The sequence below is a fragment of the Erythrolamprus reginae genome, chromosome 9 (assembly GCF_031021105.1).
Source record: "Erythrolamprus reginae isolate rEryReg1 chromosome 9, rEryReg1.hap1, whole genome shotgun sequence".
Lineage (NCBI taxonomy): Eukaryota > Metazoa > Chordata > Lepidosauria > Squamata > Dipsadidae > Erythrolamprus > Erythrolamprus reginae.
Genome location: NC_091958.1, coordinates 45,032,089 through 45,051,809, shown reverse-complemented (window position 1 = coordinate 45,051,809; position 19,721 = coordinate 45,032,089). Strand labels below are relative to the sequence as shown.

The window sequence follows — 19,721 nt, the reverse complement described above, 5'->3', positions numbered from 1 at the left end:
AATTAAATTAAATTAAATTAAATTAAATTAAATTAAATTAAATTAAATTAAAAATTAAATTAAATTAAATTAAATTAAATTAAATTAAATTAAATTAAATTAAATTAAATTAAACTAAACTAAATTAAATTAAAAAATTAAATTAAATTAAAAAATTAAATTAAATTAAATTAAAAATTAAATTAAATTAAATTAAATTAAATTAAATTAAAAATTTAAATTAAATTAAATTAAATTAAATTAAATTAAATTAAATTAAATTAAATTAAATTAAATTAAATTAAATTAAATTAAATTAAATTAAATTAAATTAAATTAAATTAAATTAAATTAAATTAAATTAAATTAAATTAAATTAAATTAAATTAAATTAAATTACACTGACTTTATTTATTAAATTTATTTATTTATTTATTAAATTTGTATGCCGCCCCTCTCCGCAGACTCGGGGCGGCTCACAACAGTAACAGAAAACAATATGTATAATACAAATTCAGTAATTAGAAAGCTAAAAACCCATAGTTTTAAAAAAACATGCACACAACATACCATACATAAACAGTATAGGCCTGGGGAAGATATTTCAGTTCCCCCATGCCTGACAGCAGAGGTGGGTTTTAAGGAGTTTGCGGAAAGCAAGGAGGGTGGGGGCAGTTCTAATCTCGGGGGGGAGCTGGTTCCAAAGGGTCGGGGCTGCCACAGAGAAGGCTCTTCCCCTGGGCCCGCCAACCGACATTGTTTAGTCGACGGGACCCGGAGAATGCCAACTCTGTGGGACCTAATCGGTCGCTGGGATTCGTGCGGCAGAAGACGGTCCCGGAGATATTCTGGTCCGATGCCATGAAGGGCTTTATAGGTCAAGACCAACACTTTGAATTGTGACCGGAACTTGATCGGCAACCAATGCAGACTGCGGAGTGTTTGTGTAACATGGGCATACTTTGGGAAGCCCATGATTACTCTCGCAGCTGCATTCTGCACGATCTGAAGTTTCCAAACACTTTTATGGGAATAAATGACTCAGACTCACCAGTGGAGGGCACTGTGCATCCTTTCTGACAATCGGGAGCAGAGTGATTCCGAATGTGCTTCTGTTCCGGCATCTCTTTTCTGTATAGTTTGGAGTCTAGAAGAGGGACGCGGCTGATGACCGGGGATTGAGGGATGCTTGGAAGGGTCCGAGACTTTCCTAAAAGGGGCCTCTGAGACTTTCGGTCGAGGGACCTTGAGAAGAAAAGATTAAAAAAAAAATCACCCTTACTTTCCGTTCCAGAATAGCCGTGGTGGTTTCAGATTTTGAAAGGCCTTGGAAAAGAACACATTTTTCAACGTTTTGGAACATAGCAACCTCCTTGGAATGCCGTCCAAAAAGACCCTTTGCATTTCTTACATATACTGGTCAAAATAATAAAGGGAACACTCAAAGAACACATCCTAGATCTGAATGAATGAAATACAGTGTTCCCTCGATTTTCGCGGAGGATATGTTCCAAGACCGCCCGCGAAAGTCGAATTTCCGCAAAGTAGAGATGCGGAAGTAAATACACTATTTTTGGCTATGAACAGTATCACAAACCTTCCCTTAACCCTTTGAACCCCTAAATTACAAGTTCCCATTCCCTTAGCAACCATTTAGATTATTACTCACCATGTTTATTTATTAAAGTTTATTTTTAAAAAATGTTTTTTAAAGGCAGACGAACGTTTAGCAATGACATATGACATCATCGGGCAGGAAAAACCGTGGTATGGGGGGGGAAACACAAAGTATTTTTTAATTAATATTTTTGAAAAACCGTGGTATAGACGTTTTGCGAAGTTCAAACCCGCGAAAATTGAGGGAACACTATTCTCATTGAATATTTCATTGGCACAACTATTCCATTTGCACAACGGCAGGTGAAATTGACTGTCAATCAGTGTTGCTTCCTAAGAGGACAGTTTGATTTCACAGAAGTTTGATTTACTTGGAGTTATATTGTGCTGTTTAAGTGTTCCCTTTATTTTTTTGAGCAGTGTATTTACAACAGTCTCAGCATGCCAGGGTCTTTGTGATGGGTTTAGGACATTTAGCCTCCGCCAGTTGGATGAAGCTATTTCCTCTGCAGCAGCTGATCAGCCGCTGCCTTCACTCCCTCGCCCAAAGGCCCCTAGCTGGGGCTGGGGCCAAGAGCTAGGGGCCTTTGGGCGAGGGAGTGAAGGCAGCAGCCGATCAGCTGCTGTGGAGGAAAGAGCTTCATCCAACTGGCGGAGGCAAAATGTCCCATTCCCTTTGTGATCACCTCCCCAGCCAACATCTAAATAGCAAAGTCAATGAGAGAAGACAGATTGGCTTACTGACCATGTACTTAATAACTTCTGTGATTCGCTTAAAAAAACACGGCACAAAAAGTCATAAAATCGGGCAAACTCACTTAAACAGAAATGTTGGGCTGCATTGTGATCCTAAGTTGAGAGCTACCTGTAATTTTTACCTGCTAATTGTCGTGGTGTTTTACTAAATGTTTAATCATAATTTTAGGAGAGCTGTCTATTGGCCCTGTTGCTATCTTGATTGTCATGAGCTGCCCAGAGTCACACGTAAAATTAGTAACTACGCTAAAAATATAGAAATTTTTAGAAGGAGTCCAAGAATCTGAAACAAGATTAAGGAAATTTGCAAACTAAAATGATCAAGTTCCTAACTTAACAACTGCAGTGATTCACTTAACAACTGTAAAGTGGAGCAAAAACTCACTTAACAAAGGACTGATTGAGCCACAGGACTGTTAGGACTCAATTGTGACTGTAACTCAAGGACCACTACCTGCGTATTCCTATTTTCTCAGATTTGCTGTGGCTATAAAGTCTTTCAAAAGCCAGGAAACAGGGGAAGGAATAGAAGGTAACTATGCAGTTATCATCCCATCACAGAAATAAAAGTCATAATGCGATTATTTCTTCCAAAGACGCTGACAGCGACTGAGCTTAGCGAGAGAACACTTCACCGCGCTTCATCTTGCAAATATTATTCAGAGTCCAGGAGTAGGAATTCACAAAATTTACCTACCGGTTTGCAGGAGGAGGAGGAGAAGGAGAGAATGGAGGAGGAGGAGGAGGAGAAAGAATGGAGGAGGAAAAAGAGGAAGAGAAGAGAGAATGGAGGAGAAAATGTGGTGATATTGATAAAATTGAAAGGGTCCAAAGACGGGCTACAAAAATGGTGGAAGGTCTTAAGCATAAAACTTACCAGGAAAGACTCCATGAACTCAATCTGTCTAGTCTATCTATCTATCTATCTATCTATCTATCTATCTATCTATCTATCTATCTATCTATCTATCTATTTTTTTTATTTTTTTATTTATTTTGTCCAATACACAATGAGGGTTTTAGTGGGTATACGTATATCTATATACACATAGTAAAATACATGATGAAGGTTATAGAGGAGATACTCATAGTAAAATATATCTAAGAAAGAATAGAAAATAAGTTATAGTAATAGAACATATAAATGAAAGAATAGAAGAAGAGATATAGGAATAGAAGAAAGGTATAGGAGATATAGGAGAGCAATAGGACAGGGGACGGAAGGCACTCTAGTGCACTTGTACTTGCCCCTTACTGACCTCTTAGGAATCTGGATAGAGATAATCTAAGGGTAAAGTGTTGGGGGTTTGGGGATGACACTATGGAGTCCGGTAATGAGTTCCATGCTTCGACAACTCGGTTACTGAAGTCATATTTTTTACAGTCAAGTTTGGAGGGGTTAATATTAAGTTTAAATCTGTTGTGTGCTCTTGTGTTGTTGTGGTTGAAGCTGAAGTAGTCGCCGACAGGCAGGACATTGCAGCATATGATCTTGTGGGCAATACTTAGATCTTGTTTAAGGCGTCTTAGTTCCAAACTTTCTAGGCCCAGGATTGAAAGTCTAGAGGACAGAAGGGAAAGGGGGGACACGATCGAAACATTTAAATATGTGAAAGGGTTCAATAAGGTTCAGGAGGGAAGTGTTTTTTAATAGGAAAGTGAACCCAAGAACAAGGGAGCACAATCTGAGGTTAGCTGGGGGAAAGATCAGAAGCAACGTGAGAAAATATTATTTGGCTGAAAGAGTAGTACGAACTGTTCAAAACGGCCACTACCAGTTCGCTCAAACTGGTCTGAACCACCTAAATACCACCTCTAATTTAGATGTACGCAAATAGTTTTGGGTTTGTTTGGTGTTTTTTTTTTTTTTAAAAAGGTTCACACTTCTTTGAAAGCATTTTGATCTCTTCTTAAGAGCCGGGGTGGTTAGAATGCAGCATTGCAGGCTACTTCAGCTAACTCCAAGCTGTAGTCCAGCAGTTCAAATCTCACCACCAACTCAAGGTAAATCTCTTCTTGTTCGGTTTCCATCCATTATTCCTTGTCCAGCCTTCAGGTGCCTTGGGAAATAGCTTGAGCCCCTTCCTTTCTGTAGCAGCCCCTCAAATATGTGAAGACTGCTATCCTGTCATCCCGAGTCCTTCTTTTCATTAGATTAGACATTCCCATTTCCTGCAACCGTTCTTCATTATGCACTTTATCCTTCAGGTCCCTAATCTTCTATGGTAGAATCTGCCCAGCTTGTACGAAACCTAGAGAGGATCTTCCTGCCCTACATGGTTATAAATCTCCAGCTTCTAACCATTCATTTATCCACCATTCAAAGTTATGACAATGCTTTAAAAAGTGATTTATGACTGGTCCTCACATTTAATAGAATATGAGAGTTGGAAGGGGCCCTGGAGGTCTTCTAATCCAGTGGTCCCCAACGTTTTTTCCACCAGGGACCAGTTTCAGCAAGACAATTTTTCTATGGCCTGGTGGGGGCGGAAAGGGGTGTGGTTGGGGGTGGGATTAAGTATGGGGGTGCTGGTCCTCCCCGCCCCTCTGTCCCGCCATCGCCCTGTGGCCGGCAGAACCTGCCTCCCAAGCCCTCTTGCCCAGCGGGAGCTAAGCGCTGGAGAGAGGGGGTCAGGCTGGCCCTCCTGCCTCCCCCCAGCCAAAAATGCAAAAGCGCCCCATGGCAGAAGCCAAAAGAGGCTTGAGCCTCTTGGTCCTTCCCGCCCCTCTGTCCCGTCCATCGTCCTGTGGCCGGCAGAACCTGCCTCCCGAGGCCTCTTGCACGGCGGGAGGCGAAGCGCTGGAGGGAGGGGGTGGTGGCATGAGGGCCGGCAGCTGCTGACTCCACGGACCGGTGCCACATGCCCCGCGGCCTGGTACTGGTCCGCGGCCCGGTGGTTGGGGACCCCTGTTCGAATCCAACTCCCTGCTCGAGCAGAAGATCCTATATAATTTCAGACAAACGGTTGTTCAATGTTTTCTTAACAACCTTCAAGAACTTCATTCTCCTCTGCCGCCATTCCCTCCATCTCCTCCCACTTCCTCCATCGTTTTCTCCTGCTCCACCATTCTCTCTTCTCTTCCTCTTTTTCCTCCTCCATTCTTTCTTCTCCTCCTCCTCCATTCTCTCCTTCTTCTTCTTCTTCTCCTCCTCCTCCTTCAACAGTAGAGACCTTCAAATTTCTAGGTTCTATCCTATCTCAAGACCTAAAATGGTCACCTAACATCAAAAACATCATCAAAAAAGCACAACAAAGAATGTTCTTTCTGCGCCAGCTCAGGAAGCTCAAACTGCCCAAGGAGCTGCTGATACAGTTCTACAGAGGAATCATTGAGTCTGTCATCTGCACCTCTATAACTGTCTGGTTTGGTGCTGCAACCCAACAGGACCGACACAGACTTCAGAGAACAATCAGAACTGCAGAAAAAACAATTGCTGCCAACCTGCCTTCCATTGAGGACCTGTATACTGCACGAGTCAAAAAGAGGGCGGGGAAAATATTTACTGACCCCTCACATCCTGGACACAAATTGTTTCAACTCCTACCCTCAAAACGTCGCTACAGAGCACTGCACACCAAGACAACTAGACACAAGAACAGGTTTTTTTCCCGAACGCCATCACTCTACTAAACAAATAATTCCCTCAACACTGTCAGACTTTCTACTAAATCTGCACTTCTATTCTACTAGTTTTTCTCATCATTCCTTTCACCCATTTCCTCCCATGTTGACTGTATGACTGTAACTTGTTGCGTATATCCTAAGATTTTTATTAATATTGCTTCTTCATTGCTTATTTGACCCCTATGACAATCATTAAGTGTTGTACCACATGATTCTTGACAAAGGTATATTTTATTTTATGTACGCTGAGAGCATATGCACCAAGACAAATTCCTTGTGTGTCCAATCACACTTGGCCAATAAAAAAAATTCTATTCTATTCTCTTCCATTCTTTCCTGCTCCTTCTCCTCCTGCTTCTCCTCCATTCTTTCTTCTCCTCCTCCATTCTCTCCTCCTTCTCCTCCTCCTCTTCCTCCTCCATCATCACCACAGCGTCCCTGACATCACGTGATCACGATCCAGGTGCTTGGCAATTGATTCCCTCTTACAGCATGTCTGCCAACACCTCTTTGCCAGCAGACTCCCCCCCCCCAATAATTTCCAAACTGCTGCATTGCTTTTCTAATAAGCTGCTAGAGTCCTATAAATAACCACGGCTTTGCTTTGGGGATCTGGAAGGATTCATTGTCAAGATTTGACAACGATTAAAACATCTTTTTAGCTGAAGCAATCATTCGGTTCTCCTCCACGTTACCTGCTGAGCAACCAAAAGAGAGAGAAAGAAAGAAAGAAAGATGCAGCACGGTGTTTCGCTATCCAGATGCCACCAGATGTCTTTGGCACCTGAGACTGAAGCTACGACACGAGAATGACAAAAACAGCTTCCAAACAAATGCGGTTGGATTGAATCAAATAATTTTACGGAAGCCTCACTCTGTTTGCTAAATTCCCGCATGGGCTTAAACCAGGGCGGACAATTAATGTTCTCAGGACATGGGAAGACAATGACACAGGAGTAACTGGGAGTGTTGTGCAGAACTGAACCAATAGGACCAACGCAGGGGTGAAATTCCGCAGGTTTGGCCCAAGTTCTATAGAACCGGTGGCAGCGATTATGCGCAGTTTGGAGAACCGGTAAATCACACCACTGACTGGTCCTGTCCCACCCCTCCCACTCACTCCTTCTCGGGATCATAGACACAGAGCAAAACATGAAATGTTGGTTATTACCTTTAAAGGCCCTTGTCAAAAGAGGGCCCTAACCATGGTAGCCTAGGCCTACCTAACCGAAAATAGGTTCCACTGAGTTCAGTGCAGGGGAGGGCTACTGCCCGGATGAAGGGGGTGCAGTGGGGTAGCAAAAATGAAGCTCCACCCCAGAGCACCCAATTTGCACTGAAAGATGTTGAAAGAAAATGCAGGGCATCCTGCACAGTGTGTTAGTAAAAAATTTTGATAGCCCTTCAGTGTGACTTACTCCCAGGTAAGTGGGTAAAGCAGACTTCCCCAGCCAATATTATTATTATTATTATTTATTAGATTTGTATGCCGCCCCTCTCCGTAGACTCGGGGTGGCTTACAGCAATGATAAAAACAATATATAATGACAAAGCAGTGGAAGTGATGTGCCGGTGTCTGGAGGCTGTTGGGGCCTGGATGGGTGTCAACAGACTCAAACTCAATCTGGATAAGACGGAGTGGCTGTGGGTTTTGCCTCCCAAGGACAATTCCATCTGTCCTTCCATTACCCTGGGGGGGGGAATTATTGACCCTCTCAGAGAGGATCCGCAACTTGGGCGTCCTCCTCGATCCACAGTTCACATTAGAGAACCATCTCTCAGCTGTGGCGAGGGGGGCGTTTGCCTAGGTTCGCCTGGTGTATCAGTTGCGGCCCTATCTGGACCGGGACTCACTGCTCACAGTCACTCATGCCCTCATCACCTCGAGGCTCGACTACTGTAATGCTCTCTACATGGGGCTACCTTTGAAAAGTGTTCGGAAACTCCAGATCGTGCAGAATGCAGCTGCGAGATCAGTCATGGGCTTACCTAGGTATGCCCATGTTTCACCAACACTTTGCAGTCTGCATTGGTTGCCGATCAATTTCCGGTCACAATTCAAAGTGTTGGTTATGACCTTTAAAGCCCTTCATGGCATCGGACCAGAATATCTCCGAGACTGCCTGCTGCCGCACGAATCCCAGCAACCGATTAGGTCCCACAGAGTGGGCCTTCTCCGGGTCCCGTCAACTAAACAATGTCGGTTGGCGGGCCCCAGGGGAAGAGCCTTCTCTGTGGCGGCCCCGACCCTCTGGAACCAACTCCCCCCGGAGATTAGAACTGCCCCTACTCTCCTTGCCTTTCGTAAACTCCTTAAGACCCACCTTTGTCGTCAGGCATGGGGGAACTGAGTCATCTCCCCCGGGCATATACAATTTATGAATGGTATGTCTGTATGTATGTTTGTTTAGAAAATTGGGTTTTTTAAATATTTTTAAACTGTAATTTAGATTTGTTGTAAATTGTTTCACTTTGTTGTGAGCTGCCCCGAGTCTGCGGAGAGGGGCAGCATACAAATCTAAATAATAAATAAATAAATCTAATAGTTAGAATCTGAAATAACAATAATACATTTAAAAAGTCTAAATAACAAGAAACCCCAATATATAAAAACATACATACAGTCATATCATACACAATAGTTTGCTTGCAACTTTTAATAAGTAAAATAATAAATATTAACACTAAAATTCCATTGGGGCCCAGATCGGAGAATCGGGGGCACATGAAATATTTACTTCTTCTTTGGGGAGGGGGGGTGTTTCGTAACAGAAAATAATTGAGAAGCACTGACTTCTGTGTTAGCCAACTTCATTTCATTTCCTTCATTCTTTTTTGCCATCAAAGGCCTTCCCAGAAAATTAGGCAGAGAAGCAGCTTTCTCGATGCTTGAGAACATGAAAGTCAAATTCCTCTTAAGTATGACGTCATGCAAATCAGGTGCCATGACAACTGCAAAAGCTGTCTGCATCCCAATGCTTATACTGTATACTTTTGTTACATCGCTTCAGGAATAAGCGAAACCTTCTCTGATTTATAAAAGATTGAAAATGCAAATACAGGGCAATACAGGTATTATTGCGACAACCATCGAGCCCAAAATGTATGTTGCTAGGTGAGAAACATGTTAAGGGAATGTTGCCCCATTTTATGAGCCTCCTTGTCACATTCGCTAACCGAAACACTGCAGTCGTTAAATTAGTAACTCTTAGCGGTTGTTAACTGAATCTGGCTTCCCATTGACTTTGCTTATCGGAGGGTCACATGACTTATTTGTACCCTATCACTATCAATAAGTGTTGTACCTTATGATTCTTGACAAATGTATCTCTTCTTTTATGTACACTGAGAGCATCTGCAGCAAAGACAAATTCCTTGTGTGTCCAATCACACTTGGCCAATAAAGAATTCTATTCTATTCTGCATTGGTTGCCGATCAGTTTCTAGTCACAATTCAAAGTGTTCACCTATAAAGCCCTTCATGGCACCGGACCAGGATATCTGTGAGACCGCCTTCTGCCGCACAAATCCCAGCAGCCGGTTAGGTCCCACAGAGTTGGCCTTCTCCGGGTCCCGTCGACTAAACAATGTCGTCTGGCAGAACCCAGGAAAAGAGCCTTCTCTGTGGCGGCCCCAACCCTCTGGAACCAGCTCCCCCCAGGGATCAGGACTACCCCCACCCTCCTTGCCTTTCATAAACTTCTTAAAACCCACCTCTGTCGTCAGTCATGGGGGAACTGAGACATCCCCCCCCTTGCCTATGTAGCTGTATGTATGATATGTTTGTGTACAGTGATCCCCCGATCATTGCGAGGGTTCCATTCCAGGACCCCCCGCAACGAGCGGGTTTTCGCGAAGTAGCGCTGCGGAAGTAAAAACACCATCTGCGCATGCGCAGATGGTGTTTTTACTTCCCAGCAGCGAGGAGCCGAAGATTGGGGTTTCCCCGCCACCCACGCCCACATTCGCCTTTGACTTCGGGACTCAGTTGGTAAACCGCGCGGCTGTTTTAAAACGTCGCCGCCGGCATGTCCCGAAGCCAAACGAACCCGGGTGGCCGGGCAAGCAGCAAGCGAACGGCGGGTGGCCGGGCGAAGGGCGGGCTCGCTGCTCGCCCAGCCACCCGGGTTCGTTTGGCTTCGGGACATGCCGGCGGCGATGTTTTAAAACAGCCGCGCGGCTTCCCAACTGAGTCCCAAAGTTCGCCTTTGACTTCGGGACTCAGTTGGTAAACCGCGCGGCTGTTTTAAAACGCCGCCGCCGGCATGTCCCGAAGCCAAACGAACCCGGGTGGCCGGGTGAGCAGCGAGCGAACAGTGGGTGGCCGGGCGAAGGGCGGGCGAGCGGCGAGCGGCGGGCGAGCCGGGCGAACGGCGGGCGAACGGCGGGTGGCCGGGCGAAGGGCGGGCGAGCGGCGAATGGGGGAAGACCCAGGGAAGCCGCCCAGCAGCTGATCTGCCCGGCGCCATCTACGCATGCGTGCCCATAGAAAAAAAGGGTGCGCATGCGCAGATGGTGTTTTTACTTCCGGGTTCAAAAATCGCCATATAGCCCTTTCGCAATCATCGGGAGCGCAATACCCGGGGGATCACTGTATATGCTTTTTTATATACAGTAATACCTCATCTTATGAACTTAATTGGTTCCAGGACGAGGTTCGTAAGGTGAAAAGTTCGTAAGATGAAACAATGTTTCCCATAGGAATCAATGGAAAAGCCAATAATGCGGGCAAGCCGATTAGGAAAATCCAAAACATTAAGGCTTTAAAAAAAAAAAAGCTGCCGGCAGACTAAGCTGAGGCGAACGGAGTGGGGGGAGGGAAACCCATGGAGATCCAGAGGGGAGAATGGGGCAGGAAAGAGTGGAGAAAAACGGAGGAAACCCATGGAGATCCAGAGGGGAGAATGGGGCAGGAAAGAGTGGAGAAAAACGGAGGAAACCCATGGAGATCCAGAGGGGAGAATGGGGCAGGAAAGAGTGGAGAAAAACGGAGGAAACCCATGGAGATCCAGAGGGGAGAATGGGGCAGGAAAGAGTGGAGAAAAACGGAGGAAACCCATGGAGATCCAGAGGGGAGAATGGGGCAGGAAAGAGTGGAGAAAAACGGAGGAAACCCATGGAGATCCAGAGGGGAGAATGGGGCAGGAAAGAGTGGAGAAAAATGGAGGAAACCCATGGAGATCCAGAGGGGAGAATGGGGCAGGAAAGAGTGGAGAAAAATGGAGGAAACCCATGGAGATCCAGAGGGGAGAATGGGGCAGGAAAGAGTGGAGAAAAACAGAGGAAACCCATGGAGATCCAGAGGGGAGAATGGGGCAGGAAAGAGTGGAGAAAAACGGAGGAAACCCATGGAGATCCAGAGGGGAGAATGGGGAAGGAAAGAGTGGAGAAAAACGGAGGAAACCCATGGAGATCCAGAGGGGAGAATGGGGCAGGACAGAGCGGAGAAAAATGGAGGAAACCCATGGAGATCCAGAGGGGAGAATGGGGCAGGAAAGAGTGGAGAAAAATGGAGGAAACCCATGGAGATCCAGAGGGGAGAATGGGACAGGAAAGAGTGGAGAAAAATGGAGGAAACCCATGGAGATCCAGAGGGGAGAATGGGGCAGGAAAGAGTGGAGAAAAATGGAGGAAACCCATGGAGATCCAGAGGGGAGAATGGGGAAGGAAAGAGTGGAGAAAAACGGAGGAAACCCATGGAGATCCAGAGGGGAGAATGGGGCAGGAAAGAGTGGAGAAAAACGGAGGAAACCCATGGAGATCCAGAGGGGAGAATGGGGCAGGAAAGAGTGGAGAAAAATGGAGGAAACCCATGGAGATCCAGAGGGGAGAATGGGGCAGGAAAGAGTGGAGAAAAACGGAGGAAACCCATGGAGATCCAGAGGGGAGAATGGGGCAGGAAAGAGTGGAGAAAAACGGAGGAAACCCATGGAGATCCAGAGGGGAGAACGGGGCAGGAAAGAGTGGAGAAAAACGGAGGAAACCCATGGAGATCCAGAGGGGAGAATGGGGCAGGACAGGGTGGGAAAAAACGGGAGGAACTCAAGTCTGGAGGTGGGGCATCCCAGCGGCCGGCGGCAGGTTCGTAAGGTGAAAAAAGTTCGTAAGAAGAGGCAAAAAAAATTCCGAACCCTGGGTTCGTATCTTGAAAAGTTCGTATGACGAGGGGTTCGTATCATGAGGTACCACTGTACTGGGGTTTTTAGGCTTTTTAATGTAAAATTTTTATTTTAAACTTAAATATTAGATTTGGTACTGTATATTGTTTTTATCATTGCTGTGAGCCGCCCCGAGTCTGCGGAGAGGGGCGGCATACAAATCTAATAAATAATAATAAAATAATAATTCTATTCTTCTATTCCAGTGATGGCAAACCTTTTTTTTCCTCGGGTGCTGAAAGAGTGTGGGTGTGCGCTATCACGCAAGTGCGAGTGTCCCCAACCCATAATTCAATGCCTGGCGAGGGCAAAAACAGCTTCCCCCGACCCTTGGAGGCCCTCTGGAGGCTGGAAATGGCCTCTTTCCCAGCTTCTAGTGAGCCCAGTAGCCTTGTGTTTCACCCTCCCCAGGCTCCAAAGACTTCCCTTGAGCTGGGGGAGTGTAAAAACGCCCTCCCTCATTTCCCCGGAGGCTCTCTGGAACCTAAAAACACCCTCCAAGAGCCTCTGCATGAGCCAAAAATCAGGTGGCCTGCACACGTATGCATGTTGGAGCTGAGCTAGGGCAACAGCTGGTGTGCCAGCAGATATGGTTCTGCGTGCCACCTGTGGCATCCATGCCATAGGTTCGCCATCCCTGTAATCTATTTATTATTATTTATTATTTATTAATTAGATTTGTATGCTGCCCCTCTCCGTAGACTCGGGGCGGCTAACAACAGCAAAAAGACAATATTTACAAATCTAATACTAAAAGTAATATAACCCCCCCCCCCAGTTTAAGAAACCAATCATACATACAGACATAACATGCATAAATTTTATAAGCCTAGGGGGAAGGGAATATCTCAATTCCCCCATGCCTGACAGCAGAGGTGGGTTTTAAGGAGCTTACAAAAGGCAAGGAGGGTGGGGGCAATTCTGATCTCCGGGGGGAGTTGGTTTCAGAGGGTCGGGGCTGCCACAGAGAAGGCTCTTCCCCTGGGTCCCGCCAAACAACATTGTTTAGTCGACGGGACCCAGAGAAGGCCAACTCTGTGGGACCTAACTGGACGCTGGGATTCGTGCGGCAGAAGACGGTCCCGGAGATATTCTGGTCTGATGCCATGAAGGGCTTTATAGGTCATAACCAACACTTTGAATTGTGACCGGAAACTGATCGGCAACCAATGCAAACTGCAGAGTGTTGTTGTAACATGGGCGTATTTAGGAAGGCCCATGATAGCTCTTGCAGCTGCATTCTGCACGATCTGAAGTTTCCGAACACTTTTCAAAGGTAGAGTTCTAATAGAGTCATTGATAAGTGCTATGTTTACATTCCAAACTGTTTTTCTGGAATACATAGTACATTCCACAGCTCTATTCCAACAGATTTCAAAGCGGCATTTTAAATAACTATGAAACACATCCTAAATTCATTTGTTACCATATAACGGGAATTTGCCGCTTAACATCCTATGGATATCAACTGACTTTGGATATCTCGAACATCAACATTAAGGCAGCTCTAACCCCATCAGATCAGCTGGCAGGACCGAAGCCTCAAATGATCAGGATTCATTTTAAAAGAAGCCCAGGATAACCGCATAAGCTCTGCATCACTGCCTCGTTTTATGTGAGACTCTTATTTCTTTTTATTAAGTTATCAGGCTATTATGAGATAACAGTAATTACTTCAAAAGGCAGCAAATAACAACTCATCAGAGGCAGGACGGCGGCTGGCTCAAAGGCCATTATCGTCCAGCTTAGAAGTGAATATTCCTATCTCATGCTATTAGCAAGGTGTTAAAACACACTCAGCTTATGAACCAAGGAATAATGAAGTTGTATTTGAAAAGTGCAGGCTCTCCCACCGTTTACAGCAGCAGTCCCCAAACTATGGCCCGCGGGCCACATACGGCCGACTGAGGCCATTTATCTGGCCCACGGGTCTTTTCCAAGGCCGCACTGGAAAAGCAGTGAGAACATCCCCCTCAATCTCATCTCAGTAAGGTAAAGTAAGGCTTGCCGAAAGCCGAGCTGGGCACAACACACACACATACACGCATACACCCGCCTCTTCCTCTTTGAGTTGCTAGCTCCCGTTTTCTGAATGGGGATTGAATGGGAGTCCGGGGTCGGAGGGTGGAGGCTTGTCGGGTGAGTCCTCTGTGGGGAGAGAAGAGGAAGGATGAAAGAGGGGAAAGAGAGAGAGAGAGAGAAGTGGAGAGAAAGAAAGAAAGAAAAGGGAAAGAGAAGGAAAAAAGAGTGAGGGAAAGAGAAGTAGAGAGGAAGGAAGGAGGGAGGGAAGGGAGGGAAGGAAGGGGGAGAAAGAGAGGGAGAGAGAAAGGGAGGGACGGAGGAAGAGAGATAGCAAGAGAGAGTGAGAAAGAGACAGAGAGAGCAAGGGACAGAAAGAAAGCAAGAGAGAGAGAAAGAGAGAGAGAAAGAAAGCAAGAGAGAGAAAGAGAGAAAGAGAGAAAGAAAGCAAGAGAGAGAGAAAGAGAGAGAGAAAGCAAGAGAGAGAGAAAGAGAGAGAGAAAGAAAGCAAGAGAGAGAGAAAGAAAGCAAGAGAGAGAGAAAGAAAGCAAGAGAGAGAGAAAGAGAGAGAGAGAGAAAGCAAGAGAGAGAGAAAGCAAGAGAGAGAGAGAAAAGTGAGTGAAAGAGAAAGAAATAAGGTATGTGCAGTGTGCATAGGAATCTGTTCATAGGTTTTTTTATAGTCCGGCCGTCCAACAGTCCGAGGGACAGTGAACTGGCCCCCTGTGTAAAAAGTTTGGGAGCCCCTGGTTTACACGCAGGTAGATTCAGCCACAAGCCGACTCATGGTATTAACAGAGCCACCACCATGAACGCAATCCACAAGGCAACTGCGCAAAGCAGATTTTCTGCTCTTCACCGCTTCTCCTTCCGGCTGCCTGACTCTTAAGAGATAACCCAGCCGATACCCTCAGATGGCCCTGATGTTGAAAAGAAGTGACAATTGTGCAGTAGCGCACGCTACTTCTTTTCGTGGCCCGCGTCTAATCTTTCTTGACTCTGGCAAATCATCTTCGGCTCGAGTACGTTACATTTCAGCCGTCACGCTAATCGAATTGTGCGCGGAAAGCCCTGAAGCCGAGCTGAACAATCTGTACGATGTCGATCTGAAGTTAGTTATTCGGAAGTCAGGTAGGAAAGTCTCCACTAGGGTAGATCGGAAGATGTCGCATCTGGGATTCAGTGTTCGGTACACAATGGCAGTAGAGATACAGGAATATCCTCGACAACAAGAACAGCAAGAGAAACATAGAAGAAGTGTGGTCGGGCAGTAGGAAAAGCTTGGCTGCATAGCTAGAGGTATAACAAGCAGGAAGAGGGAGATTATGATCCCGCTATATAGAATGCTGGTGAGACCACATTTGGAGTACTGTGTTCAGTTCTGGAGACCTCACCTACAAAAAGATATCCGCTGCAATCAGTGTGCTGTACGTGCAGCTTCAGGTGTCTTGTGTGTGCCCATGCGCATCCCAATGTGTTTTTGCTTCTGTGCATGCGCAGGAATCAAAATCTCGCGAGGGATGCGCGTGTGAGAGATTTCGGGGATTTTTTGCCTCCGTACATGCGCAAAAGCAAATAATTGCCAAAATCTCTTGCGCATGTCCCTTCACAACATTTTGCTTCCAGAACATGTGTAGAAGCAAAAACACGCTGGGACGCGCACGGGAAATGCAAGACACCCAAAGCTTCGCATGCAGCTCAAGTTTTACTACCGATGTGGCGTCTTTTACCATTCCGGTAGGAACCCACTACTGGTCTAATTGACTTGTAGATAGTCTAGGCTCCAAATACCTGCTGGGAGCAGAGAGCTGCAGGAAACTGCTCTTTGTCTTTAAAAACATTTTTTCTCCTTTCTCCTTTTATCATCCAAGGAAATATAATATTCTGCCTTCTTAATATTTCCTAGAATATTTCCATTTCTTCTCGGAGAGTTAGTGGGTGCTAACTTTCTATACCAGCCCTTAGATTGGCTCACGCATCCTGATAAAAAGGGGTGGGCTGCTGGGGGCTCACAGGGGTTCGGGAGAACCTCTAACTAAGATTCAGTGCAGTTCGGAGAACCCCCAAATCCCACTCCTGGCTGGCCCCGCCCACCCTGCCCCACCCTCCCAGGAGTCCCCACGCGACCCGTTTTGGAGGCATGTAAGTGCAGGGTGCGCACGGAACACTGACAGGCAGCAACCGGTGCTTCCAGGTGCGCAGTTCCGGTAGGAAAATCCCGGATGTATGTGCAACTGCATGCGCTCCTGACGCGCCTCTGCATGAGATTTGGTTTTTTGCACATGCGCAGCAAGGCAAATCTCACATGAGGATGTGTGCGAGAGTGAGATTTTGGCTATCGTTGCCTATGTTTGCATGAGTGGAAGGAAAAAATAGAGGTGGAAATTGCCAAAATCTCGCTCTCGCGCATGACCTCACATAAGATTTGGCTTGCTGGGCATGCGCAAAAGCCAAATATCAGGTAGGGGCACGTCAGGGGCGTGCAGCTGCACATACAAATCTCTGGCTGATGACTATGCACATGACCACAATGGCCTCCGAGGGACCTCCAGTAGCAAGTAAGAAGAGTGGCCCTTCACTGGCGCGGAGGTTTGGGGAGGGCAAAAAACAGGCCTATCAGCTGTTTGGGAAGGCCAGAAATGGACTTTTGGGGGGCCACCAGAGGGCCTCCGGAGCCTGGAGAGGCTGTTTTCACCCTTCCGAAAGCTCAAGAAAAGCCTCCAGAGCCCAGGGAGGTCAAACACACACACACACACACTGTGGGGCAGGAGATCAACTAGGCCATGCCTACCATGCCCAGCAACCAGGCAGAGAACCCCTTGCTAAAAATGTTAAACTCCACCCCTGCTAATAAGCTGTAAATGATGGTTTGCCATCTCAAAAGGCTGGAAACCCAGAGCCAAAATCAAACCACGCCAGGGGTCTTACAGTAAGGCGAGAACGAGAGTAGGAATAAATGGACCGGAAAACTGGAAACAAACACAGAGTCCAGATGTTATTTTGACAGATGCTGTAAAGTAGAGTGCCTCTGACCTTTCCTGGGTGTTCTTAGCAGGCTAAGTTCTTTATTTAAAATAATTATAACAGGTCTTTTCAAAAATCAACATAAGGCAGTTTTCCCCCCACTGTTAAAACATCGCCAATTAAAGTTTTCAAAATCTAGGATGAATGCAATGAGCGAGATGGAACAAATCCTTTCCTTAATAAATTTAGGGGCTGAAGTCTAAGTTTACCAAATCTTCCATTTGAGGGACCCATAATCCCCAGACCCACAACTAAGAGTTTGATTTGGAGCATAATGAGAAAAAGAAGTGGACTTTCATTATATCTGCCTCCTTCACAATACAGATAGTCCTCCACTTACTCATTTAGTGACCATTCAAAGATTTACAACGGCTCTGAAAAAAGTGACTTATGACCACTGGTCACAATTACAATGTTGCAGCATCCCTGTGGTTATGTGGTCAAATACAACTGCCTTGTATTTTGGCAACCTTCTTTCTGACAAGCAAACTCAATGGAGAAGCCAGATTCGTTTAACAACCATGTCACTAACGACAGTGATTCGCTTAACAACCATAGCAAGAAATGTCATAAAATGGGGCAGTGTTCACTTAATGAATGTTCTCCTTAGCAACAGATATTTTGGACTCAACGTTTGCTCTTAAGTCACAGTTCCAGGCTGCATTAACAGAGGGATAGAATCAAGATCACGTGCACTTTACAATGCCTTGGTAAGGCCACACCTGGAATACTGCATTCAGTTTTGGACACCATGATGTAAAAAAGTTGCGGAGACTCTAGAAAGAGTGCAGAGAAGAGCAACGAAGAGGACTAAGGGACTGAAGGCTAAAATTGCAGAAACTGGATATTTCCAGTTTAATGAAAAGAAGGACGAGGGGTGACATGATAGCAGTGTCCCACTATTTGAGGGGCTGCCACAGAGAAAAGAGAGTCAAACTATTCTCCAAAGCACCTGAAGGCGAGACAAGAAACAATGGATGGAAAGACATCAGGGAGAGAAGCAACCTAGAACTAAGGGAAATTTTCCTGACATTCCAAACAATTAGCCAGTGGAAAAAATTGCCTCCCGAAAGATATTGACAAAATTGAACGGGTCCAAAGACGGGCTACAAGAATGGTGTAAGGTCTTAAGCATAAAACGTATCAGGAAAGACTTATCTGTATAGTCTGGAGGACAGAAGGAAAAGGGGGGACATGATCGAAACATTTAAATATGTTAAAGGGTTAAATAAGGTCCAGGAGGGAAGTGTTTTTAATAGGAAAGTGAACACAAGAACAAGGGGACACAATCTGAAGTTAGTTGGGGGAAAGATCAAAAGCAACATGAGAAAATATTATTTTACTGAAAGAGTAGTAGATTCTTGGAACAAACTTCCAGCAGAGGTGGTTGATAAATCCACAGTCACTGAATTTAAACATGCCTGGGATAAACATATATCCATCCTAAGATAAAATACAGAAAATAGTATAAGGGCAGACTAGATGGACCAGGAGGTCTTTTTCTGCTGTCAGTCTTCTATGTTTCTATTAAGTTGTGGGTCCTCCACCACTGGAGGATTTTAAGAAGAGATTTGATTTGTCTGGAATGGTATAAAATTTTCTGCCTGAGCATGGGCCTGGACTAGAGGACCTCTAAGATCCCTTCCAACTCTGTTATTCTGTCATTCCCTAACACTCTAAGTTCCTTGGAGTTTGCAAATGAACTATGTTCTGAACGCAACTCACGCACACATCATTACCAACTCCTTATCTTATGCGTTTCCTTTCTCGCTGTATTTTTAATAAGTTCATCAGTAATCAGCAACAGCTTAAAGCTCTTCATTCGTGGAGTGGCATTTTGTGAAGCATTTCAGATTCCAAACAGCTCCCCTGACCTTATCCACACAGCCCACGGCTGCCACGCCAACCATTCTAGAAACCTAGCAAGTCGAAAAACAGTTCCATTCCCAGCATTCTCCATAACTTTGAAACGAGGCTTTTCACGCTTGGAAAGAATAGTTGGTTTTAAAAAAATAACAATGACAATATTCCATAACTTTGAAACGAGGCTTTTCACGCTTGGAAAGAATAGTTAGAAACATAGAAACATAGAAGACTGACTGCAGAAAAAGACCTCATGGTCCATCTAGTCTGCCCTTATACTATTTTCTGTATTTTATCTTAGGATGGATATATGTTTATCCCAGGCATGTTATCCCAGGCATGTTTAAATTAGTTGGTTTTAAAAAAATAACAATGACAATAAAGCTCTTTCCACTCAGCCTCGCACAAGCGAGACAAGCCGATGACTTCAAAGAGAACGAAAGTTAAGATGTCATGTAAAAAAGATAAAAGTGACACCCCTCTTATTTAAAGGCTGGGGAATCTAGTGCAAAGCAGGTCTTATCGCCTTATTAAACTGAAAGTGACACTTATCAAGCACGATCATCTTTAATCAGCATTTGCTGAAAAGGAAGGAATGGGGTTATGAGTATTTCAGCCACAACGCGACTTTCCTTTTAAACACAGCCTCTTAGATATACAGGTCAGGGTAGGGTGACG

General features: G+C 45.2%; 1 protein-coding gene across 2 annotated transcripts in view; it reads right to left on the bottom strand.

Moving 5' to 3' along the window:
* Positions 1-19,721, bottom strand: part of LOC139172186 (ankyrin repeat and fibronectin type-III domain-containing protein 1-like) — a 445,282-nt gene that overhangs the window by 303,239 nt on the left and 122,322 nt on the right. For both annotated transcript variants that reach the window (XM_070761028.1, XM_070761027.1), the window contains exon 2: positions 1,031-1,224. In XM_070761028.1, the coding sequence (XP_070617129.1) occupies positions 1,031-1,224 (194 nt within the window). The remainder of the gene's footprint in view (positions 1-1,030; positions 1,225-19,721) is intronic.